This window comes from Gastrolobium bilobum, unplaced genomic scaffold (genome assembly GCF_033153095.1).
Source record: "Gastrolobium bilobum isolate Gb01-03AN ecotype WA unplaced genomic scaffold, APGP_CSIRO_Gbil_v1 utg13761, whole genome shotgun sequence".
In the NCBI taxonomy this organism is placed as follows: Eukaryota; Viridiplantae; Streptophyta; class Magnoliopsida; order Fabales; family Fabaceae; genus Gastrolobium; species Gastrolobium bilobum.
In genome coordinates, this window is record NW_026899408.1 from 46,485 (window position 1) to 72,544 (window position 26,060).

The window sequence follows — 26,060 nt, forward strand, 5'->3', positions numbered from 1 at the left end:
AAAATTCAAGTTAAAATGCTCCCAAATTCTAAGCCATCCAACCTTACATCATTTAGCTAAGCTTTTGCAGCATAAAGACAGAAAAAGAAACCATATTGAGTCCAAAGACAAATCATATTTTGAGTAGTGCCATGAATCTAGCCATATGTCTCGGCCTTTCTCTAGCATACTAAAGAAAATATAATGTGGGTTGAAGGAAAAGATTGAAGTCACTTACAGCAGCATATTTAGAGTAAAAGAAAACTCTTTGTTATTAAGAGTAAACTGAAGAAACATGCTACTCACTGTAAAATAAAAATGCAAGGTGCTTTATCCAACCAACCATCATGAATACATAAGGCATGTGTGGTTTACACAAGAAATGCAGCAAAATTAACAACAACATACCAAAACAACACCTTATGAACATTCAATGTTAAAACAAACCAAGCACGGTTCTTGCAATAGAATGAGCCTGGTTAGACCTACTTTTCACGGAACCATTTCTCCGGCTACCTCCCATGGGAGTCAAGTAGAAACGCAAGAGACCATTGTCAACATTGTTAGGAGAGTACCTTGCACTCTTGTTCCTTTCCAACACAAACTCATCCTTACCCTTCTTTCCATTGCCATTACCCTGAACACCATTCCTCCTCAGAGTGCCAAATGACCCACCAACACCTTGACCATTTCTCCAACTCACGCTACTATTGCTCCTTAACAACACCCTTCCATTGAAACCAGCTCTACCATCTCCATTTCCATCACCACCTCTGAACTCCTGCCATGATTCTGAGAAGGAACGTTCAACCCCATTCACATTCACTCTACTATACCTATCCTCATCCTCATCCTTGTTCCCACCTCGCCGGGGAATTAAACCCCAAATGCTCCATGGCTTGCTCCACCGGCGTGACTTCTTCGACCCTTTCCGGTCCCCATTCCCAATCACAGATCCACCCATATCTAATGTCTCCGAACAACAATCATCCCTCAAAATATTCAAGCTCAAATCTCGGTCTTGGAAATCCATTTTCACCCCATGGATGGAATCAACACCACCAGGAGTCACCTTGGCATGGGCATTATCAGCAATTGAAACTGAAATTGACTTCAACTCTTCCATATCCGCAGCAGAAACATTACTTTTCCTTAGGGAATTAGACCTATCAAGACTCTTCCTTCTCCTAGATGATGAATCATTGTAATACTCTCTGGTCTGTGATGACCCACCAGGGACTGAATCATCCTCATTCTCAACAGGGATTTGTGTATCAGTCCTCAAAACATGTTGCACCGGTGCATCCTCCACAACCGACAACATCGTCGGCATTCTCAAAAAACCCGGTTTTCCGATCATGTAACCGTCCCATGAAGCCCGGGGCTCGTCCAATGAGTACCTCGGATCGTCCAACGACATCCGGCCGGCTTCTAATGACATCCGGCCGGCATCGAGCGAGAATCGCGGATCCGTGTCGCACGACCGCCGGCCAAAGCCGTAATCGGCGACTTCCGACTGTGTCTCCCTGAATTGCCGTCCGATCGGCTTCTCCACCGGCAAAGCCTCGCTCCTTCGCTTCTTCAATTTTTGCTTCTGTCTCCATTTCTGCAACTTCTTGCTGAAAACAGAAGCTGCAGACCAAAAACTCCCTGCAATCTCCTTCAAGTCTCTCACTTTCTTCGCTTGTGAAGAATCCAAATCTATATGGTCCTTCATGGTCTTAAATTCTTCTTCTTCTTCTTGCACAACAACTTCTTCTTCTTCAACGATCTCGTTATTCACATTGGGTTCACCCAAAACCCTAATATCGTCTTCCTCTTCAACCTTCTCCTCTTCCTTCAACTCAACAACAGGTCCTTGAACAGTGGTGGATGAAGAAGAAGAAGAAGATGCTATATTTTTGGAATCAACATGAACCTCAGCCTCAGCTTCAACGACCCGTGAAGTTTCTTTGTTAAGTGTCTTCTTCTCGTTGTGGTCTTGGTTGAAGAGGTTCCAGAGGGTGCTTCTAACGTCACAAGATTTTCTTTGTGGCTCGAAGGTTCCGGAGAAGCCCTCGTTGTTCTTTGAAGCTGAAAAAGACTTGGTTCGGCGAAGCTCCGGGAAGAATGAAGAAGAGGGTGGCCGGAAGACGGCTTTAAGCGCGGCGGTGGCGGCGGAGGAGGAAGTGGGGGGCTTTCGGGCTGAGGAAGGGGAGGGTGAAGAAGAGGGTTTGAGCAATGTGAGGCGTTCGCAGAGGCATAAGGGACAGAAGCCCGTGAAATTCTCTTCTGGGTGGCTGTCGCAGGATGTAGAGGGTCTGTGTGGCTGCAGTGGCGGTTGCGGTGGTTGTGGTGGCGGTGCTGTGGGATTCATAACAGAAAATGGGGTGTGGAGTTTTGCTGTCTGGTCATGTTATGGGTGAGGTGAGAAGAGAGAAAGATTAAATGTTTTGGTGTGAAGCTAAGGAATGAATGAAGTGAATGTGCCCTGTGTCTCTGTTTTTGTGTGTATGATAGAGAGAGAAAGAGAGTGAGATTGAGAGAGAAGGTTGCAGCTTGAAGAAAGTGTGGTGCGAGAAACTTAAAGAATTAGTTATTAAAAGGAAAATTTTATGGATTCGATATTTTTCATTTTAAAATACATAGAATTATATTTTTATTTATATTATTTTATTTTATTTTGTGTATAGAAGTATACTTTTTTCTTTAATTTGACTATGTGAAAAGAAAGTGGGTAATTTTTTAAGATTTTATAATTTTCAAGTTATATTAGAATTGAAATTTTATGTGATAAAAAAAAAAATACATGAGATTCATATGTTAACAAAAATTATGTGTAAGACGAGTGTCAGCAGGAAAATCGAAAATGTGTAGGAGGATTTCAATTCTCATGTTGAATGAGAAGTATAAATTTTTTTTTAAAATTTAATTAAAATGACCATCTTTTATAAATATTTTTTCCAAATTTTATTAAAAACAAGAAAAAATTTGAATTCTAAATATTCGAATTTGGAATTTGTAACACGAGGGAGATTATATTCATAGTCATTTTTCTATTATTCGGTTCAAATCAAATAAAATGTTTTAAATTATTGGATGTTTTTGTATTATTCCATCAAAATCAAATGAATTGTTATACCACACCAAAAAAAAATGAATTGTTATAAAATATGGGATCAAAAATCAAACCAACTATTATAACATGATATTAAATGAGAATTATCAATTTGAATTTGATTTAATAATAATAATAATAAAATAATTGTAACATATTATAAAAAAAAGTTAAATATAATAACATTACTATTTTTTATTTTTATTTTTGCTTTTTAACGTGGATAGTTTAAGTTGCGCGGGCAGTCCCTTGTGGGAAGATGCTTTCGTGGTCAGAACTTGTCCCTATTTACTGAAAATTAACACTGAGAGGTTGTTGTTCTCTGAAGGGAATGAGGATTGGGGATTGTGCATTTTGTTCAAGCATCTTTCTTTTTTTTCTTGGACAGCTTATTGATCTCGAATTTTTTGGACCAGTTGTACAATCTTTAGACCCATTTTGTATTATGTAATTAAATGTATGTTAAATAAGAATATAAATGAAAGATATATTATTTTTTATTTTTTTCCTTCGAACTCACTCCTTCAATATAACTTTCTGTTGATTTCAAATTCATAACAAGGTGATCTATTTTAGGATTTGAGTTTGTTTTTCTTTTCAGGGGCCATACTTTTGTCTGGTCTCTATGTGCACGAGCACACAAATAATCATAAAAACAGTATAAGACCAAGGCCACCATTGTAGCCACCAATATAACAATCTTATCACTAGCCTAACCAAATCAAGGCAATCTCTGTCTTTTCTTCATTTCACACCAAGTTCCAACAACACCAATATCATAGTGGTACTAACCAGGTGTGTCATTAGCAAACCATAAATTACTACACAAGAACAGGGCACCCTCTACACATTGCACATTTGCACATGCCCTTCTTTCTCTTTATATATTCCTCGTTACTAAAGTTTATTTTTTTTCCTTTTTTTCTTCATCGTAATATTTTTTTTTTTTTCCCTTTTGTTCTTGTTTCATGGGGATGCTTTTGATTTTCAAAGATTCCTGTCGAGAGAAAAAGTAAAAGTAAATCACGCCATCACAATGAGGTTTCTAGAGAGAGAGAGAAAGGAGGGGGGGGGGGGGGTTGCTTCTGCCTTCCCTTACTCACATTTCGCTGTCTTGCTTTCTTTTTCTTTCGCTTCTTTTCTTTTTTCTTTATTTTCCACCCTCTGTCTTTTACTTTCCCTTTCTCCTTTTTCTTTTTCCTGTTTCAAGTTTCCTTTTTGTTTTTTCGGCCCTCTTTTCTCCAAACACGAACATCAAACAAATACTTGAACCGAATGTAATTCAAAAAATGAATCGGTTGAAACTAAAAAAAAAGAAAAGAAAGTAGAGCTAACCTGGAAAACACATTAAGGATGTATTTTGCAGGTTAGTTCTCTCAAATTCTTTTTGTTTTCTCAAACTCTTTATTATTTGTGCCAATTATATTTGGTCAGGTTAGCTCTACTTACTTCCTAAGCAAACATAATGAGCACCACCCTATTGAATAACATAAAAAAGGTATGATATTCTTATATCGGTATAAGAATGAAAAGTCTTATATCAATTCTGTATTATTGATTTACTTGCATTGAATGACTCAAATATTTAATAAATCAGAATATAGATATAAATAAGATCAATGATCAAAATTGAGAGTGTAACTTAGATCGATGTAAAATGATCCTAGCTCACCTAAAAAAGTTTATGAAATAATTAAATAAGAGAAAAGACTAATTTAGCTCTACTTATCTCATGCAACACACACAAAAGTAAATGGGACTCATTTTCTTTTTCTCTCTTCTTCGTAGTGGGTCTCATCCACTTTTTTGTATGTTGCATGAGACAAATTATCTCATGCAACATAAGAAAAATCAAACCCATTTATATATATATATATATGTGTGTGTAACTTGTATTAATTTTATATTCATTAGTAATTATTTGTCTCATTTTTATTTAGCAGAAATATAAAATTATTAATATAATATTAACCTAAAAATTTAAAGGTGGATATGCGTTATTCACAAGAAAAATAATTTGTCAGTTATTTTACACAACTTTATTTAAATTTTTAGGTTGAAATAATTTTTTATATAGTACAAGAACTTTTATGACCAAATAATCAAGAGCTGGATGTTCATCGCACTCAATTAGCTTTTATGACCAAGTGATCAAGAGCTGGATGCTTATCGCACTCAATTGTATTAATAAATATGTATTTGTATGTGAGAACATATTAAAAAATATAAAATTATTAATGCAACATTTATCTAAAATTTTAAATTTTTGAATTGAAATAATTTTTATACAGTCCGAATTTATTAATTAGATAAATTATTAAATATGATAAAAATTGGATATAAGATTAATTATTTGTTTTACAAATGATATGCCCGTTAAATAAATAAATAAATAAAATGGATAGGGGGAAGAGATCTTTTTAAAACGGTGTCGTTTGGGAACTGCAAAGCATTTGGACAAACTGTCATTGTGGCACAGTCTGGGGGTTGTGTTTGTGTCCCTGCCATTGCCAAAGATGTTTTTCCCAATGTGGGTTGAAGAATGGGACATGCTTTAGTGTGGTTTGCCTTTTTACATTTGGCAAGAAAGGGTACGTTGGAGACCATCATAAAGACTAGCTAGACAAATTAATGAACCAAGTCTCGCTCACAAAGACAAAAATGGTATCCCTCAAAGCATAATCTGAAAGGCCTCAAGTTTCCCCATGCATCAACTTCAAAAAGGTGCATACATGCTTTATCCATAAAAACTCTCGTTTCCAGATTAGTGACTCATCCATGTCAACTTTTGGCATAAGATAATTTCCTACCCAATTGTTTCCAACCACATTCTCACATTAATTGACCTTCATTAACTTCCATTTTCTTTTATTTAAGGTCCCCTTGCGCCGATATGTTAGAAAAGGAATCATTAATTGACCTTCATTTTCTTTTCTTTTTTTGTAGAAAGAGTAGAAAACACTTCACTTTCTTATAATTTATTATTTTCTCGGTCTATTTCTAATTTTTTTTTTGTCACAAATCTTTTTTATTAAATCTAAAATTGATTAAGGCATCTGAATGGTAGTGACTTGTTTCTTATCAAATCTGATTATCCTCGTTCACATTTGCTAAAGCAAACATCTGAAACTAGAACTCTAGGAAGTATAGAGGTGACAATATGGGTTGAACTCGACGGGTCAATCCGTCAAAATGGGGCGGGTTGGGTTACATATTTCAACCCACCAACCCGTCTCAACCCGCTCCGTTGGGTAGTGGGTCAAAATGGGTTGGAGGAGGGTCGGGACGGGTTGGTCTGTCGGGTCAATTTTTTTTTTTTACTATTAAGTAGTGTTTTATTTGTTTTTAAGCTTTTGTGATATCCAATTTTTTGTTATTTTAGTACTTTCTAGAAAAAATATAGAAATTTTTATTTATTTATGACAAAGGCAATTTATGTGTGGAGATAAAAATAAGTTTGTAAAGAATATCTGACTAAATATTAGAATACATTTAGACTTAAGATTAAAAAAAACTAAGAAGAATGTGATATGAAAATAAGTAATATTATAATATTAACAAAATATAATTTATTTTTTATTTTTTAAACGGGCTGACCCGCCAACCCACCAACCTATCATAAAACGGGACGGGTTGAGATTTTCAACCCAAATTCAAGAGGCGGGGCGGGGCGGGCCAACCCACTTTTGACGGGTTGGGAGTGGGTCGGGGTGGATCAGGACGGGTCGACCTGTTTTGCGACCCCTAAGGAAGTATGAAACAAAAAGCGTGAATTAAAAAGAGATTATTTCTTCAGTGAATGCATCACTTAACTAGGCCGAACTATAAAAACTTCAATCCATCTAGCATTTGTGACTGCATGCATTTACTGCATTTTGCCTGCAAAAAGAAAACAAAAATATTATCACCCATAAACTAAGACGTTTAATGTTGCTTCATTTTCAAGAGAATATGTTAATAATATAAAATGAAATACAAAATATTCATTGTTGAACCCCAACACGCAATTAATCATCGGAAAAAACTTAAATTGTTGGATGAAAGCAAGTGAATAATTTTATATACTAGATTATATTTATAATAAATTTCCTCGTACAATGGATCATTGGAGTTAAAATGGTCAATAATGCATGTGTTCACCTATCTATATTAAGAAATTATATAATATTTATTAAAAATTTAAAAAATAAAGGGCTCAATTTAAACTATTAAGTAAAGATAGATAAATAATTTTATATTTTAGATTATATCTCTATTATAATAACTTCTAAATGTGTCTTAAATTGAATTTTATATGCATTCACAATCCACCAAGACGTGGCCATGGCTATCTAGCTAACATTTGGGTGAACTAGTACAGAGCTTGGAGTACTAAAAGGACTCAATTTTATGTCATTTTAAGTGAAACGATTATATTTGGTTTATTTTTTCATCCTAAATTTGATATTTGATCCCCAAGTTTCGAATCATAATGTTCACTTTAATTTTAGTGTTTTTTGCATTTTGTAGTTCAATCATACTCTTTAGCATGAATTGGTTTCTTTTTAAGAATGGGGAAGCTGTAGTATCCAATGTTGTAAATTGAATATTGGTTTAACTTTATACTATAAAATTCTGTTGTTTTTCTTTTAATTGTTCTAATTTGATGGAAATCAATTATGTTTAAGGATATGACTTATGCAAAAGCTTACCCAGACATCAAAGGAATAGTTGATGGGTGAAGTCGTTCCTACAACCTTCAACTATTACCTCTGGAACAAGGAACAACTCGAGTTCCTTGTTAAAAGTCTTGAACCAAATTTGTTGGGATTAGAATTGCAAGGGAATGTATGGTTTGGTAAACCAGAATAGTCAAAGCGCGTGAGGAATCTGCATTAACAATGACAAGTGGACTAAACAATTTCATTGTATTAAGGCATTGACCCAAGATTCAGGTGCGACGTGGGGAATCAGTAGCCTCGTTAATATTTTCTTTCTACGAGTTTCCTTATCTTAACTATCTATTTCGTTTACTTCTATCATGTTCCTAGGTTCTTTAAAAGAAAAAAAACCTAAAAAAAAATATTACAGCCTTCACTTTACATTTTCTGCACAAGAATTGGTTACTTTTAATTACTTGAATTGTTCCTCATTCAAATGTTCCTCCTTGCAGAATCACCAACAACACATTATGGCCGAAGGATTAAGATTCAGTACATGGTTCAGGTTATCAACTTCATGAAGCTTTATACTCTGATCTAGTAGCAGAACCCTTTTTTACTGCATTTGTTCCTTGTAACTCACAATTGTTCTTCACTTATTGCGTTTTGTTCTTCGTTTATCGTTGATTGTTCTTTGTTTAGTGAGATTAATTCCTTGTAGTTCGAATTTGTTCCTCTATATACAGTTTACCTTACTCGTTATTTTAGTTATTTTATTTTTCTTATAACTTTTTTAACCCATTTTTGTATAACTTTTTTTGTGGGAACGATAATCTAGGACATAATCCTCTCATTTAGTACTAGGACTCGTGCACTTACTCTTGTACAGTCATCTCCAAGATTCCTATTAGGTGATCCGGGCACTAATAACCATTGTACGAAAAGCATGGATTGTAAGTTGACCAAGGATGACGTTTAAACTAAAGGACAGTCAACCATAATAAACTATACTCTTTCCGACCTGAAAGCCTCCCGAGTTCCCATAGTAAACATTAGTTCAATTGAACCTTTCGGGGGTGACTGATATGCGTCCAGCATATGATGCTTTCTAAGTTAAAAGAAGCAATGAATTAATCATAAATGTGTGAAAATAAGTCACAAATGCAAGAAATATTGATTATTCCTTCTCAATCACTCTCTCACTCAATTTATGCATTTTAATAGCAGGAAACACAAAAAATGAAGTGAAAGAGAGAAGTTGGAGTTTTCCAGCCAGCGCGTTTTGCGCGGATCATAGCACAAATCATGCCATTTGGGACCAACACCTTCTGTTTCCTAGCGCAATTTTCTTGGTGAATGGCGCAATTTGCACGGAGCTTGGCGCAAACTGCGCCATTTGACAGTTTCAGCTCTGTTTTCCCGTGCAATTTGCGCGGCTGCTGGCGCAAATTGCGTGGGCGATACTTTTTAATTTTAATCTGATGCGAATTACACAAAAAGAGGGCCCAATTGGAGGGCAATTGAAAGTAGGTTTTCCCAAAATATAATAAAATGATCAGAAACAGAGGAAGGAAGGACTTTTGATGACAAGGAGAAGGATAACAAAAAGAGTGAGAATTCTTGGGAGCTTCTTAGAGTTTCAGAGATTCGAACAATCAAGATGGAAGATCTTCATCCTCCTTCTCTTCTTTAGGTTTTGAAATTTATTTTCTTTTGTATTGATTTTGTCAGGCATGAATATGTCTAGCTAGTTTCTATTATTTTGGTAAGGGTCACAACCCTTGATGTGAACCCCTTGTAGTTTGGTTGAATTTATGCTTATCTATTTAAATTGAATTTATCTTGCCTTGTTCTTCATTCTATAATGCTTTTAGAATCGATCAATCTATTAGGATCGCAAGGATTAGGATTTTCAATAGGGATATTAGAATCCTAATTTCTGACAAAAGGTAAGATAATTGTTCATGTATGCACTAGGGATAGGCTATATAAACCGCAAATGTTAAAGATTCATTGATTCTAATGTTTAACTTGAAAGGGAATTTCTAAGGGATTAGAATTCTAATAGAGTTAATAAGGTTAAAGTCACTAAGGAATTAGGGTTTAACTAATCATATAAAAGATGATGAATTGTTTGATCAATTGAATGGGTAAAAGTAAATGTAATCCAAGTTGCAAGGTGGGGATCATAAAGGTGTTGGCGTCTCTTTACCGCAATATTTTCTCAAATATTTACTCAACCTTTATTCCGTTGTTCTTGAATTTCTTTAAGAACCTTTGAATCATTTACAATTTCTTGAATAGTTCTCAATTATTTCACAAACCACAATTGTTCTCAAACCATTTTTATTAATACAACAAGAGAGGAATAGTTATAATAACTTCGGTGCCTCAATCTTCGTGGAGATGATACTCTACTTACCCTTTTATTACTTGCAACGATTGGTACACTTGCCGATTTCGCAACAGTGATTGTCCTCCATTAAAACAAATGAACTTCAGAGTGCTTGGCTTGAGGTCATCCTTTTCTAGATTCAACTTTTGAAGATCATCCTAGATTAGGATGTCAGACAAGTTCTCACTGTCAATCATCATCCGTCTTACCTTGCAATTAACCAAGTTTTCGGAGATGAAAAAGGCATTCTCATAGCTGGGTAGCACTCCTTCGATATCTTTTTCAGTGAACACGAGCGAGGGTAGCTTGATATTTCTGCCAGATTCTTCGAAATAGGGCATTGCGCAGACTGAAATCACTTCCTTTAAATACTTCCTTCACGCATTAACAATCTCTCCATCCACCATAGTTGTTGTAGATCATATTTATGTTCATCTCAGGATCATAGTACTGGTCATTCTCAACAAGTTTGGATCTTGCCAAGTGATTGTCCCTTTTTCGTCTCTTCCCTTGTTGTCGCTTTTGGGACTATGACTTATGCTTCTTCATTATTGCTTCCCATTGTCTTTCTTCCCTTAAGTGCCCCGGAGATCGCGACATTCATATGTAGTATGACCATAACAATCATGAAAAGAATAATTTTTACTTCTACCAACCTTACCTTGGTTCTGGATAGGCTTTGGCCTCTCCACGCTCCTCAACTTAGTCTGGGCGACTTTTTTTCCATATTTGGGATCTAGACACATTAAAAGGATGTAGCTTTTATACCTTCCTTTGGCATGACGAATGTTAATGTTCTTAGAGTGGACCTCTGGGTTCCTTCTGCTCTGTTGTCCGTCTGCGTCTCAGTGCTGATGAGGGGGGACTCTCCTTGCACTTGGCGTTTTCCATTTCAATTTATTGTACGTCTATATACTTGGATGACCCTACCTTGAACTTAGCCAAGTTTATGACTGGGGTCTTATGCAAGGACTTTGAGAACAACTCAATACAGAGGCTAACAATAAGGAGTCGCAAATAAACGCTTTCATCTAGGTTACATACTTGTATAGCCTCTACATTAAATTTGTTCAGACAGTCGCGAAGTGGCTCCTCATCCCTCTACTGAATTTGAGACAAGATTAGGGATGACTTTGAACGGACCCTGCTAATAGCACAGTTCATGAGAAATTTTTGGGAAATGTCCTTGAATGAATTAATGGAGCGTAGTGGGAGGGCATTGAACTAATGTAGGGTTAAGCCAGTGATCATGGAAGCAGTAACTCTGGCAGTGAAAGGGTCTTTAGGACCAGCTAGGTACATGGTCGTCTTGAAAGCATTAGTGTGTTCCTGAGAATCCTTGGTCCCATCATATTAAGCCAAAGGTGGCCCCTGCCAACCTTAGGGAAACAAAACAACTATTACATGATCTGTAAACAGGTTGTTATCCTCCTCGTCCTAGAGGGGTTGCTCCTAATGAAAGACCTGCTCTTGGGTGGCACCGGCAACATGTTTATGTGTTCAAGCTCATCCTCCTTCAGCACAGCCTTGGGCATTGCTAAATTTCCCTGCGTTCTCACCCTAGCGCTCACCAAGGTGTCATTCAATATCATCCATACACTGCATCAGTAAAGCCATTGTAGGTTGGACAAGATCTGCTTGATGTGAAACAATGTAGGGATTGGGCTAGGCTGATGGAACAAAAGCAGAGGTAGAATCTCCAACACTAGGGCCCATGTGATTCATCCTACTAAATTAGGGTTTGGTGGCTGTTATTACTGGTATGCATTCTGGTGTTGTTGTGGTGGTGGTTGTGGTTATGCATTGCATTGTGCATGTTCGCCACGTTGGAATGAGAATTAGAGTTTATCAGTGAACACAGAAGACATCAATGTTCGATTCAAGAGAATCGTGATTAATGTGGGATCTATGAATTAGGGGTGTCTATGGAGAAGACAATTTCACGTGGTGGCAGATCATTGTATACAAAGAGAAAGCTTAAAACTAATAGGGATAATGTGTACACAATAACAATAAAAAAGGCTAGAGTTTTAGAAAAAATAACTTGTAAAGTTTATTCCATAGAGAATTTTATTCTTTTAATAAAGCTCAAGATACAGTAAAACTCATTATATGAGTACTGAACAATATTGAAGGTGTTGTTAATAATGTTTATAAAGGCATAAAGGAGCGGCTTTCAGGATCATTCATACAATGGGTTTTTTATATGCATTTTTCTATTTGCGTCATGATTTTTATTTTTTTTAATTTCATTTGCTCCACATGTTTATAATTAAATGGTAGGCCGGGAATCTTGGTAGACGATTCACCTGAATTTTTATATCCTTGTTGCTTTCTTATGCTTTGTTTGAATGGGTTTTTAACTTTTCCTAAGTTAGACTTTGTACCTTAATACAAAGGGTTATATTTTTCTCAAATAACATGAGATACTTGGTTAGACACAGCTATGTTATAAACCTCACTGTATAAGGAAAAGAAATGAAATTAGACACTCCTATTACAAGAAACTAGTATTTTCCTAATATAAAACCACGTGAACTGAGTTTTACAGGTGAAATGAATTGGCACAGTGAGGGAGCGTTAGTGTAAGGGACTACTGTACACAATTGTTTTACTTTATATATATATATATATATATATATATATATATATATATATATATTATAAGAGATAAGACATTCTTATTATCACTCTAATCATTATTGAATTAGAAAAAAGTTGAATGAAAAAAGAGAAAAAATAATAATTTTGAATTCAATGGTGATTAGAGTAATAGTAAAAAAAAATCTCTTATTATAATTATTATTTTGGGATAATATATATGCTTTGCTTTGCTTTTGAAATAAATATTATTCATTTCTTAACCATGATTATTGTGGCGTATCTACTATCTAGAGCTGTAAAATAGCTCGTCCTTACTATAAAATTAAAGATTATATTTTGGGTAGCTAGTTTATATGAGTTTATAAGTTAGAATTTTAAAATTATCATTGTATAAAAAAAGGATAAAATGTGTGTCATTTTAAAGTATGTAAAGTTGTGTCATTTTAAGAAAGAGAAAGAGATAGATAAAGGAGAAGAGAGAGTTGACAAAAAAAATAAATGTGTGGGTTTAACCTCTTTGTGAGAGTGAAAAATATAAGTTATGTCATTTAAAAGAATAAATATTTTTCCCATAAAAAAATTATATTTTGGAATTGATGAATATCTTGGCAATCAATGCAATGGTCATTTAGACGTGCGTATCCAATCTGTAGATTCCACTAATATTTGCCAAGGCTATGATATCCAATTATGTTGTCCAAAGTATACGTTTGGGTAATTATTATCCATAATAACTCAAACCATTTGCACCAAAAACTGGTTACACGGTTCTAATGAAAATAATGATTTCCTCATTTTGAAGATTTCTCTCGGAAAACAATATAAAGAGAGTTTAATTAGTATGTACTTCTAGTCTAAAGTAGTTTTACACTAATCTCTAATAATACTTTTAAAATAACATAATAAATAATAATATATTAAAATATTAATAAATACTAGTAAATAATTCATTTATAGTTACATTGCATATTTATTATTATTTTTTAAAAAGTTTAAGTCCATGCATAAATGTATACAAAAAAAAGGAAAAATAAGGAAAAGCAAGAAAGGTCATCATTACAAAGGAAAATTTGATCCAAAAGCACACCCCACAAACATGTACATCACGTATAAATCAAAGGCTTTTTGTTTTTTTGTGAATAAAGAAGCGATTTAGAGAATGCATGATACTCCACTTTATTCTTTAAACAAAGCCTCCATCTTGGACCCGACATGTCTGTGCAAAACCTCTTTCACATATTGCAATTTATCTCCCGATGCATTATTTCAGCAACATTTATTTGATGATCACGGGAAAACAAGAATAATTCATATTAATTAATCATATGAGGTAGAAAAAGTACCCAATGCATGTGTAGCATAATAGACAATAAACAAACTTTTTTTTGGTCGCGCTAATCACGCCCCCATGCCCATCTAACTCAATGGCCTCAATTGAAACCATTTGATTGGAAATTCACCTTCCTATCTAATTATTAGGTTCTGTACAATTTCCTTAACCTCTATTTGTGATCGTTAAGGCAGTGATTGAAATTGCCAATATTGCAAGCTTTTGTGTAATTAAGGTATACGAGGTAAATATGTCACGAGCTAAAGTTCTAATCATCGAAATCACGAGTTCATACATAGGATATATAATTTATACAGTACTATATAGAGTGAAGGAATCCGCAAGGAGAATGTAGAGTTTGGCGTGGTACAAAAGGGCAAAGATGTGTAATAGAGGGAGATGTCTCGAGATACATTCCTAGGGAATTACCAAATAATCCAATAAAGATTAGTGCAGAAGAACCCACTTCAAACTTTTTTTTTAAGTTAATTTAACCATAATTATCTTTATAAAGCGTGTTGACTCTCCTCAGTATTTTTATAAGTTTTAAGTTTTGACTCTTTAAGTTAACTATAGGACTAATTCAAAGTGCGAGGTGGGTCAAAGATGAAAATATTTAAACTTCTTTCAAAAGTGACATGTGAGGATCGGTTTAAATATTTTTTTCTCTAACACGCCCCGTACTCCATGTTAGTGTAGAAGAATCAACTTTAATTTTTTTTTTGAGTTAACTAATTCTAATTACTTATTTGAGGTGAGCTAACTTCCCACTTCAAACTTAAAAAGGCAAAAGAGTGAATATTAATGAAACCTCCCGTCTTGGATAATATCCTTATCTAATATTAGATTAACTCCTCTATAATAAAGGATTAAGTCTCATATATGTCTCTTCAAACCCTAATCCAGCTAGTTGTCCTTATGCGCACACGCACTGACACACTTTCCTTATTTTTTTGCTTACCGTTTGTGGATAATGATCTACCATCATATGCCGTTGTCTCCTCCATCAATAAATACCGCAATCTTACAGATCCTACAACAATTCCGATCCACTAAAAGGGGTCGAGGTTTTTTTTATTTTCAAATTGCATTTTTTTCTTTCCTTCTCTTTTTTTTTTCTTTTTAATGCTAAAATGGAGAGATTGGTCATGCTGACCTGCTTCAAAGGATAGTGTTCCTATATAAGCAATATAAGCTGTAACATTTAAAATCGCTAGGAAGGTGGCTAAATTAAGCTCGACACCGCTTGCAATATTGATAGACCAGAGTTATTCATGAATTTGTCTAAGGTATTTTACATAACAATATACTATAGATCAGTTTATAATAATGTTACTTATACAAAGAATATAAATTTATAATAGTGACTAGAATGGCGAGTAATGAGAACAAAGAACAGATATTTTAAAAAATCCTAATTATTTTGTATTTTATACATTACAAATATAATATTTTTAAAATTGTGATTCCATCTTTATAACTAATTTATCGTGCTTTCATAGCTTATTAAAAAGAACAAGTACTTATTTGTAATACAATTTCACATAAGTATTTAGTAATAAACAGCATGCATGAACTCATAAATAATTTTGCCATTTTTTTACTAAACTCATTTATTATTGCTTCAACTTTCTTGAGCACGTGGTCTTTTTGCTTTATCTTTGGGTGATATATTCTTCATTCATGAGTCATAATTACTGTTAGTTCATGTTATGCATCTATGTATTAGGTGCACTGTTCCTTTTGGAGCCCAGTCAAGCAAGTAAAGTCACTATACTCAGTGATGATGTTGTTCATATTATGACATCTTCCTATACTTTCCAACGTTGAACTTGGGCTGTAATGAAGCTTAACGAGCATGTCCCTGGTTAATTACCACAATTAGCTAGAATGGCCCAAGTTTTATATTTGATCCTCCTGGAAGAATTAAAGAGTTCTTGAACCTGCCAAAATCTTTATGATCCAATGATTTAATTTTGTTTCTCTCTCAATCTGAAACCTATATTTGCACTATTATCCTATGTGTCATTGCCTCATCGTAAGAGTGATTACCCAAAAAAATACCAACGAGATAAAAAATGATATACAGCATTAGATGGATCAAATTTAAGAGTCATGATGAAATTAAATTGCCACAAAAATGTGCCATAAAATATATCTGAACAAGAATGGCCCTGGTATTAGCAATTTTGTACGATATTATTATCCATTTTTTTTCTTTTTCTTTTTTTTACTTAAGCTCTTGATGAAATTTAGAGTTCAGATAATTGGAACGAATAAGAGCAATAATAAAAGTTGAAAAATTGAAGCAAGAGAGGATCTAATGATTTGTGTGTGTGTGTGCTTAGAAAGGGGTATGTTAAACCTTGACAAAGAGCAGATTCAGGCAACCTTAGTCATTGATCCACTGCACATTTTTGCATAAAAATGTTGCATTTTAAATATATGGATCTCTTCATCTTAAAAATCTGCATAATTCTTGAACTTTGCTATCTCAATCATTAAAGTGGCTGCTTTAATTGACTGTAGGAGTTAATCTGACGTAACTTGCCCCAGTGGCGCGCCAGGAAAAAAAAAAATATGTGTGCACATTTAAGGTGGGGGTTGGGGAGCGCCCTCGGAGATTTTTTTTAAGAAAAATTTTAAATGTATTAATTGTAGGGGGTTAATTGATCAAAAACCAACCTCTATCGATGTCTATTTGATTCAAAATTGGCCACTTTTGCTTCACAAAAAAATGTGAAAAATCTTATGCGATTCTCCTCCACTTGATGAAGATTGAATTTCAAAAATCATTGATGTCCATTAAGATTTGGAACTAATACGGTTTATGTTAAAAAAAGAAGAAGAAGAGACAAAGGAATGGGGTAGGATTTAAATTTAAGCTTTTAATTATATGGATTGTTGAGTTGAGCTTGGGTCTATTTTTACTTTTTTTTATCAATATTCTTAAAAAAAAATTTTACTTGACCTAGATCACTTACTCTTTTAAAAAAAATTCTCAATTTTTTGTAGTCAACAACACCGTACGCCTCTGACTTGCCCCAATACAGTGGTGCAATTCCATAAAAAATGTACCCAATAGATATGACACGTAATAAGCTTTAATTGTCATAGTGTTATATTGGGGTAAGATGTTGTAACAACTTATTAGTGTTATTATCGATGTTACTACCAATTAATTTTATCGTTAGATCAATTATGTTAATTCAACGGTTATATTTATTTTCATCTTTGTATGGTTTTGATTTCTTATATTTAATGTGAAAGTACTAAATATGGATAATCATAATCATACAAAGGTAAAAATAAATATAAAATATTAAATATGAGTAATCATAACCATACAAAAATAAAAATAAATATAACTATTATATCAACATAATTGATCTAATAATAAAATTGATTGGTAGTAACACTAATTGGTTGTTATATTAGGCAATAACATTATTTTACCCAATTTCTTTCAAATATTGCATTCAATTCATGAGTACCGGTGACAATGTGAGATGCACAAGAAAAAAAAGAAAAAAAATCTTTCTTCTTAATATTTTGTTTACTCGTAAAGTAGTAAATAAATGAGGGTTTCAAAACCCAGATAAGAAGCATGTATTTGGGTATGCCTTCAATTCAAGTTTCAAGACATGTTTATGAAGAAAAGTATTCTGTTCCAAGATCCTTATTCTGTTGACAAAAGCACCAATCTATATCTTCAACACAAGTTTTTTGTCTTTTTGATTGATTCTATCTCAAGAAATTCACACAGCCAGAGTTTGAGAATTTGAAGCATTCTACACCAAAAGTGCTCCCTTAAACGAAGGTAGTGGCTCGAGATCAGAATAGCCACTTGCACCTACATTGTATGCTGGTCAAATCCTGAAATGCTGCAGAGGAGAATTACCATTCCTACATTTTGTGTTGAAATGGGCTAGAAGATCTGGAATTGAAGTTTCTCTGAATTTTGCAGGATTATCTTCAGACAATAGTTCCTTGATGGGGCCATAAATCCTTGATGATGCATGAGGACCTGTGCTAAAAAAGCATGCAACAGAGACTCTTGGACCTACAAGATTTGCCTGTACTCTGTGTTGAGCACTCTTGAATTTGTCATTCGATATAAGCTGGCATTCAAGAATTTTTGGAAATTAGCCATATTGATGAAGGATCATATATATTTAATAAGATGAGAGAAGACAAAGTGATAAATTTAATCAAATCTTTTCTGCATTGTTGAAGGCTATGCATTATTGTGACCACTATTATCCTTTGTGTTCATTCATTGGTTTTTCTTCTATCCCCTTTTGGCAAAATGTACAAACCCTAGACTTCTACCCTTCTCATGTCAGCTAAGCCCAAATGTCAAGGTACAATGTTGATAAAGGGCAAATGGGCAAATCTTGGTGCACAAGATTTCCCAACTTATAAGATAGGAATGAGGGTTAATTATATGTCATCTTACCCTTACGTACTTTGCAAAAACGCTATTTCAGCGACTCGAACCCATGACCTTCCGGTCATATGGAACAACCTTACTCCCATGTTGATGATACAATTAAATCATTTCCTCATTAGAAATGATTATCTAGAAGCATGCAAACAAATATACATTGTTAATAAAATAATCAAATTCATTTTGCATGGGAACTTTCTTAATAAACAGGATATATTGTATAAGTTCATATTAAAAAGAACTAAATAAACATGCAATAAGTGCTGATATTCACTAGCATGAAGAGAAAGACAAAAACATACCTGCAGAAAATCACCAATGTTAACAACCAGGGCCCCAGGTAGAGGAGGCAAGTCAATCCACATGTCCTGATGAAGAACTTGGAGGCCACCTATGTGGTCTTGTAGAAGCACTGTGATGAAATCTATATCAGCATGCTTCATGGTTCCCAAAGTTAATTCTGGTTCAGGACAGGCAGGATAGTAATGGCCAAAAGTTTGTAACCCCTCAGTGCAACCAATATCTATTAAGTGAGTTGGATTCAGACCAAGAGCTTCTGATAATAACTCAAACAACAAAGTCCCCAATTCCATTATTTGATTTGAGTATTCCACCAGTATGTGTCTACAAAACAAATTATGCAAGCAAGTAGTTCATCATTTGGCTTAAAGAGAGGAAAGAACCAAGCATTTCAAAGCTAAACCATCACAACCAAAAAGTGCAGCATAACAAAGTAAAATATTGTACTTTTCTTCTTCCATATGTTTGCTTTGATTTGGCTTTGGTAGTTTTTCACCTGATTTCACCTTATAACACCTTCATTTGTATTGCTATTTTGAATTTTATGCAACTGATGATAGTTTGCATGCTAGGTTGTTTACAGAAACTTTAAGAAATAATTCTGAAAATAAAGGAATGGAAACACAATTCACAGCCTAATATACTACTTAAACGGTCCAAGTATATTATCATGAAACCTTGGTTTAAGGTAATCTGGTAATCTAACACAAGCAACAATTGCATTTTTGTTCTGTTGGGAAATACCATATCTTGTTAATTTAACGTGACATATCTTCATATATTACAAATCTGAATTTATCACTAATATAGGAAACTACGATAATTATCAAATTAGAAATTTGGGTTAAACCCAAGAGTTGTTATTCTAGTGGTATCCTAGCTAGACGTTAGGATTTAATCTATCCAAAGGGTAAATAGGTTCGATTTCTGAGAATCGCAACTCCCGATAAGGGTGGAGAGACTCAAACCTAAAACCGAATTAGTTGGATCCGTTAAGGTTTCGAACCTGGTTGGTATCTACCAAAAAAACAAAAAACAAAAAAGAAATTTGGATCAAAACCAACATTTTTCTTGTGTAATTTAGTAACTCATTATTATAACTTGAACCTAGACCATAAATTACACTACTATGAACACTGAAAGACAAATTACTTGAGCTGGAAGACATAAATTGAAGCAGCACATACCCACATACAGCTGGCAAGTCTTCTGGCTTAGGGGCATTAGGAGCCATGTTGCACAAGAAAGAATCCTTCCAAGTAGTTCCTGAGCTAAACAATATAAAACTACTATTGTTCATAAAGGGCCTTCTCTCACTAGTATAAAATTCCTTCTTGACCTCAGTGTCTTGCTCAAAAAACCTTAGCACCCCATCTTTCATTTCCTTCAGAGAACTAATTGGGATGCCATGATTGATAACCTGAAAGAAACCCCATGTCTCAGATGCATCTTTCACTCTCTCAACAACCCTTTTGCGTGCACTTGGATCTTCATAAATGTTTGCAAGATCTATAACAGGAATAGTATATTCTTTGTACCCCAAATCTGAGGCCTTTTTGAAGTTATCAGGTGGATGATAGAATATACGAGGGATCTTGGTAACCCCTGCATCAACAAGTCCTATAACACCAGCTTTTGTGTCATTAAAAGATTTAAGCTCCTTTGCTCTTTCAGAATCTGACATGACTTTCTCTTCATTTTCACTCGTACTAGTGACCCCCATTTTCCTTCTCTTTGCAAATCAAATCGAAGCCAATGTGGTGGTATAGGTGGTATATGAAATTATGAATTGAGAAGGAAGTGATGAAGATTAAGTGTTTACTAGCATCTTTAACATCGCTTGAAGGTCAACTTACTTTAAATATTATACCTCATTTGCTTCTTCCCATATAAGATTTAAGTTAAACAAATTGTCCACCTTAGTCATTGCCATTTGTCACTCTCTCAATATTATAGTCACATTGTCTTCCTCATTCTTTTATCTCCAAGGAGTTGATAACTTGAGGTATGAATCATAGTTCTAATATTTTAAAAGAAATTTTATATATTCCGTGCTCCAGATACTAGAAAAAATATCTGAACAAAAATTGTCTATAAGAATAGATACGAAATTATATATCAAAACTGTCTATAAGCGTTTGCAATTTTTGTAATAACAATGTATGCGATCCTTGAGTAGAATACCATTATAAATAACTTAAGATGATTAGTCAACCCCCTTAAATTATTTTATATTATAGACGGACGTCAACTTGAAAAGAAATTGGCTCTGCGAACATTTTCAAATTTGATGATTTCAGCGTGGAAGAAAACACAAAGAAAGTTGTCCTCATGAATATCTGTATTAACTATTCCGTTTACTTTGTGTCCAATGTTATTAAATAAGTAATAATAGTTACATACATATTAAAATCATAAAATTATAAAAAAAAATGTTAATATGCAACTTTTTTTTTTTGGGTAATTTGTTAATATGCAATTTATATTGGGACATGATCGTCTTTCACCGTAATAATAATTTTTAATAAATTATAATAATAGATGCACATCGATCAATAATTAAATATAAATTTTTTTATTTTTTATCTTGTCCCATTTTTATTATATAATATATAATTTAAAAAAATACTTAAGTAAATCACATAAATATTACTTAACTTTATAAATATTTTTACCAAAAGAAAAAGACTTTTTATAAATAAATTGTGTTTTAAAAAAGAAAGAAAGAAACATTCAAAGGCAAAAAAATTTAATTATTGTATTTTAATTAAATAATTACGCATTTATTGCAGTTTCGGGAATAATTACGAATTTATTGCACACTGTGACGCCCAAAATGGGCATCACATGTGACGCCCCAGTGAGGCGTCTCACCCTAACGGGAAGACGCCTCAATGGGGCGTTTTTCATCTGGTGTTGACACGTGTCATACTTTTTTCCAAAAAAATAATAATTTAATCATAAAACTTCTGAAGGCCATAACTTTTGACTCGGGTATCCAAATCAGGTAATTCTTTTTTTGATTCCACATAACTTTTCGAGATCTACGCAATGACATCTCATTTGATATATTTTATTTCTCACAAACATAATTTAAAATTGCCTCCCATATATAGTGTTTGTAGTCTTTTCATAGTAGTCTTTTCATTTGCAAGGATTAGTGAATAAAAATTTGTGATTCGAATTGCATAAATGACAAAAAGGAATTTAAGAAAAAAGAGAATAAAACCGAAACCCTAATTCTACGAAATAGTGTAGACTGAGATGACGTCGTCTTGTGGCGAAAATCATGGTGTATTTTTAATTCTAATTTAAGTCAGCTATACAAAAACACCATGAATACAAATGAATAGTTGTATAGAAATGAATAAGGCAGCTATACAAAATTACAAAATACAAATACCAACGTTATGATTCAAATCTAAACTTAAATGTAAATAATAACTGATGATTCAAATCTAAACATAAATGCAAATAGTAATGTCATTCTATAATTCAAATGCCGATATGATTCTATTCAGATCCTAGTCAAATGAGAAATAAAATTGTGTTTGTGATAAATAAAATATGCCAAATAAGATGTCATTGCGTAGATCTCAAAAAGTTATGTGGAATCAAAAAAAAATTACCTGATTTAGATACCCGAGTCAAAAATTATGGTTTTCAGAAGTTTTATAATTAAATTATTATTTTTTTGGAAAAAAATATGACACGTGTCAACACCAGATGAAAAACGCCCCATTGAGGCGTCTTCCCCTTAAGGTGAGACGCCTCGCTGGGGCGTCACATGTGACCGCTCATTTTGGGCGTCACATTGTGTAATAAATTCATAATTATTCCCAAAACTACAATAAATACGTAATTATTTAATTAAAATACATTAAATTAATTTTTTTTGCCAACATTCAAAATATCTGAACAGAACATAACACAACACTCCACCTTTCAAGTCTCTGTTCACCGATGAATGCAACATCCGTTGTTATTACTCAACAGTATCCTTACACCAAAAAGATTCCAACTTTGATTCCCAATCCGTGATTTCAACAATACCCAGAAACATTTTTAACTCAATCCCTTCAAAATAACACCCACCTCAGAATTTTGGGCTTAATCTCCAAACTGGGTTTCTGGTGAAGCCATGAATTTCAGAAGCTTAGAAGATTTCTGGGTTTTTTACATGAACCAGCACACGAAGCCATGCACAAGGCGATGGCACTTCATAGGAACACTTTTCAGCATTATCTTGTTGCTATGCTCTGTTCTCTTAAGCTGGTGGTTCTTGTTCCTTGTACCTTTCTCTGGGTATGAATGTGCCATATATAGTCACTTGTTTGTTGAAGGGAATTTTCCTTCAACTTTTAGATACCCCTTTTGGTCTGTCTTATGTAATTTCAAGATGTTTGGGTTTATGATCACTGGGAATATGGATAGAGAGATCAAAAGGCTTGGGAAGAGACCTGTGCTGCAAATGTTCTGATTTTTATGAAAGCTTTCTCCATGTAGTTTCAGTTAAGTTTTTTTTTTTTTTTTTTAAATATCTGTATCTGAAATTTTTTGTGTATTTTTTGAAAATAGTTTTTGTAGTTTTAATCACTTTTTTGGGTAAGAATGATTTTGCTAAAATAATATAGCTGAATGAGTGAGCTCAATGTGTGTGTGTGATACTGCAGCTTGAGCTTCAGCTTGAGCTTGATGGATTGAATGATTTTGGTAAGACATCAGATGAATGTGATTTTTTTATTATTTTTTTGTTGCATAGTTAGATGAATGTGATTTAATTTTGTCATACTTTAACATCTCGTATTTTAATTACAAGCTTATTTACAAGTACTTTTACTCTCTTTTTTTGTTTAAAAAATTATTATAATACTAATGGTTAATCATTTATTATTATGATTTTCTATGATTGCATATCATTTATTTAGTTGTGGTAAATAAATTATAAATGATTTTAATAGTTAAGAATTTAATTATTTTAGTTGTATTTAATATTTTATTCATAAACTTAAAAATTGTGATTTTTTTTAAAAATCCTAAAAAGAATTCAACTTTTCTCGATTTAGTTGTATTAGTATTGGAGATTGTGAATGTACTGTTCCATAGATTTCAAATGATTTTACTGAAATCGTCTTTCTTGTTCTTCAAAAATATTGAATTGACTATAGCATACATTTAAATGGGTTAATGCTGAGACAATTTTATTTTTTATGCATATATACAAGTATAAGGCCAATATAAAAAGAAGAGAAAAGAAAAATATGGTCTCACAATATTTTTATCTATGTATAGAAGATAAAATTTATCTATAATATAAAAAATATTAATCACAAACTTAAAATGTGTAAATAGATTTTCGAGATAGATACATTCGTTGAACTCATATTCAATTTATGCCTTATCCAAGAAAGAAAAAAAATGAAAAAATCAATCTATACCAGAAATATTTTTTTATGTACCGGACATGCCCCAATTGTCCTTCTAAGTATAAAATACATTAATTTTAAAATATTTTCATATTACAAATATAATATAAAATTTATATAAGTGGCAGGTTTTTTTATCTTTTATAATATAAAATATAATATAAAACTTATGTCATTTTACTCTCACAAAAAGATGGAACTCATACTTTTATATTTTTTTGTCCATTCTCTCTTTTCCTTTATCTATCTCTTTCTCTCACTTAAAATGATACACATTTTTTCAAAGTTTAATCAAGCGTAATTTTTTAAAGTCTCTTATAATATAATAAAAGATTAAATATAATGAATAATAAAAAAAGAAAAGATAAAAGCTCCCAACAAAATTTTTTTCTAAGATATATCACAGCTTTTTCTGAGTCCTTATATTTTATTTTTTTTCAATTATGTCTTATTCTAAAATTGTATTTACAAATTTTATTCTCCACCCCAATGACAAATTATTTGATCCCCTCCTCTACTTGAAGAATTTTGGTGCTCAAGGAGCACCATTGATTCAGTTGTTCAAACCAATTAAAATTGGACAATGAAAGAAGAGGAGAGAAGAAAATTATTATTTTTATCCAAGTATCAACCCCTTAATGAAAAGAACACATAGACCTAGATCACTGAAAATTTTTCCCTCCTCTACTCTCCAATCACCAAGAAAATTTATTCATTCTTGGATATATGTTTTCTTTTAAAATCTTAATCTTTAAAAAAATTTATCTTTTATTTCTTATTATATTTGTGCTTATCTAAATGATAGAGGTTTATAAAACACTCTTAATGATAATTTTAATTAAAAATATAACTTATGAACTAAGTTTACGAAACAATTTATTTTTAACTTGAGCTTTAAATTAATTTTTAAGTTTAAAAATTATATAACAATAAATAATTTTTAACTTTACTTTTTAAGCTCTTATTTTTAGCTTTATCTAAAAAATAGATTTAACTTAAAAAAACCCTGTTAAACAGACTATTAAAATTTAATAATTATGTATCTTAATTTTATTTTATTTATTTGTGTTAATATTTTAATGAACCTCTTATATAGTGTTTACCATACAATAAACGATAGTAATAATAATTGACATGTGTCAGTGATGTCAGATTTTCATGTATAAAGATAAGATTTCTCTATAAAATTTTGCACGTTGAATTGAAAAATATGACGCAACTTAAAATTTCAATGGGTGAAATATGTTAAAGGCAGCACAATTCAAAATATGGATAAAATCTCTATAAATTGAGTTTATCTATAAAATGTACAGGTGAAAGTGTATATATTCTTAATTTAAGATGAAAAATATAATGATCATAAAGTATATATCACGATCTTAACCAATTAAAATTTAAGATTTCAAAGACAATCTTATTATAAAATATGTAATGTAATATTTATTCATGTTTTTAATAATATTTTTTATTATCCAAATTTATATTTTTTATTTATATATACAGAATATGATTTTTTTTATAAGAATTTTATTTAATTATAAATTATCTTATTTTATTTGAGTTGTTCGAATGGTATAATTATTGACATTGATAAACAGTCAATCCAATTTGACTATAATTCAATTCATGAAATCATAAGAGTCCAAAGTACATATTGTTCTTGATAAAACAATTGGTTAGTGAATATGATTGCCACGAGATGTCACCATGCAGTTTCACTCACATATGGAGGGAGAGCTTCTGTGATCGGGTCCAATCAAACACTAGCCCATGACATGATTTTCCTTCAGAGTTTCAATTTTTAATGGGTTAATGTTTCTAGTATTTGATGATTTGAAG

At 32.7% G+C, this 26,060-nt stretch overlaps 3 protein-coding genes across 3 annotated transcripts; 1 reads left to right on the top strand and 2 right to left on the bottom strand.

Annotated features, from left to right (window-relative positions):
• Positions 1-296: 296 nt before the first annotated feature.
• Positions 297-2,335, bottom strand: LOC133290369 (protein OCTOPUS-like). Its single transcript, XM_061488439.1, has one exon. It carries the CDS (start codon positions 2,333-2,335, stop codon positions 416-418), a length of 1,920 nt encoding a protein of 639 aa, XP_061344423.1. The 3' UTR covers positions 297-415.
• Positions 2,336-17,914: 15,579 nt separating this feature from the next.
• LOC133290370 (1-aminocyclopropane-1-carboxylate oxidase homolog 1-like) lies at positions 17,915-20,518 on the bottom strand. Its single transcript, XM_061488440.1, has 3 exons — positions 19,983-20,518; positions 18,798-19,119; positions 17,915-18,166 (listed from the first exon to the last, which is right to left on the bottom strand). Exons 1-3 carry the CDS (start codon positions 20,516-20,518, stop codon positions 17,915-17,917), a joined length of 1,110 nt encoding a protein of 369 aa, XP_061344424.1.
• Positions 20,519-22,816: 2,298 nt separating this feature from the next.
• Positions 22,817-23,275, top strand: LOC133290362 (uncharacterized). The gene has a single exon (XM_061488432.1). It carries the CDS (start codon positions 22,937-22,939, stop codon positions 23,273-23,275), a length of 339 nt encoding a protein of 112 aa, XP_061344416.1. The 5' UTR covers positions 22,817-22,936.
• Positions 23,276-26,060: the final 2,785 nt, after the last annotated feature.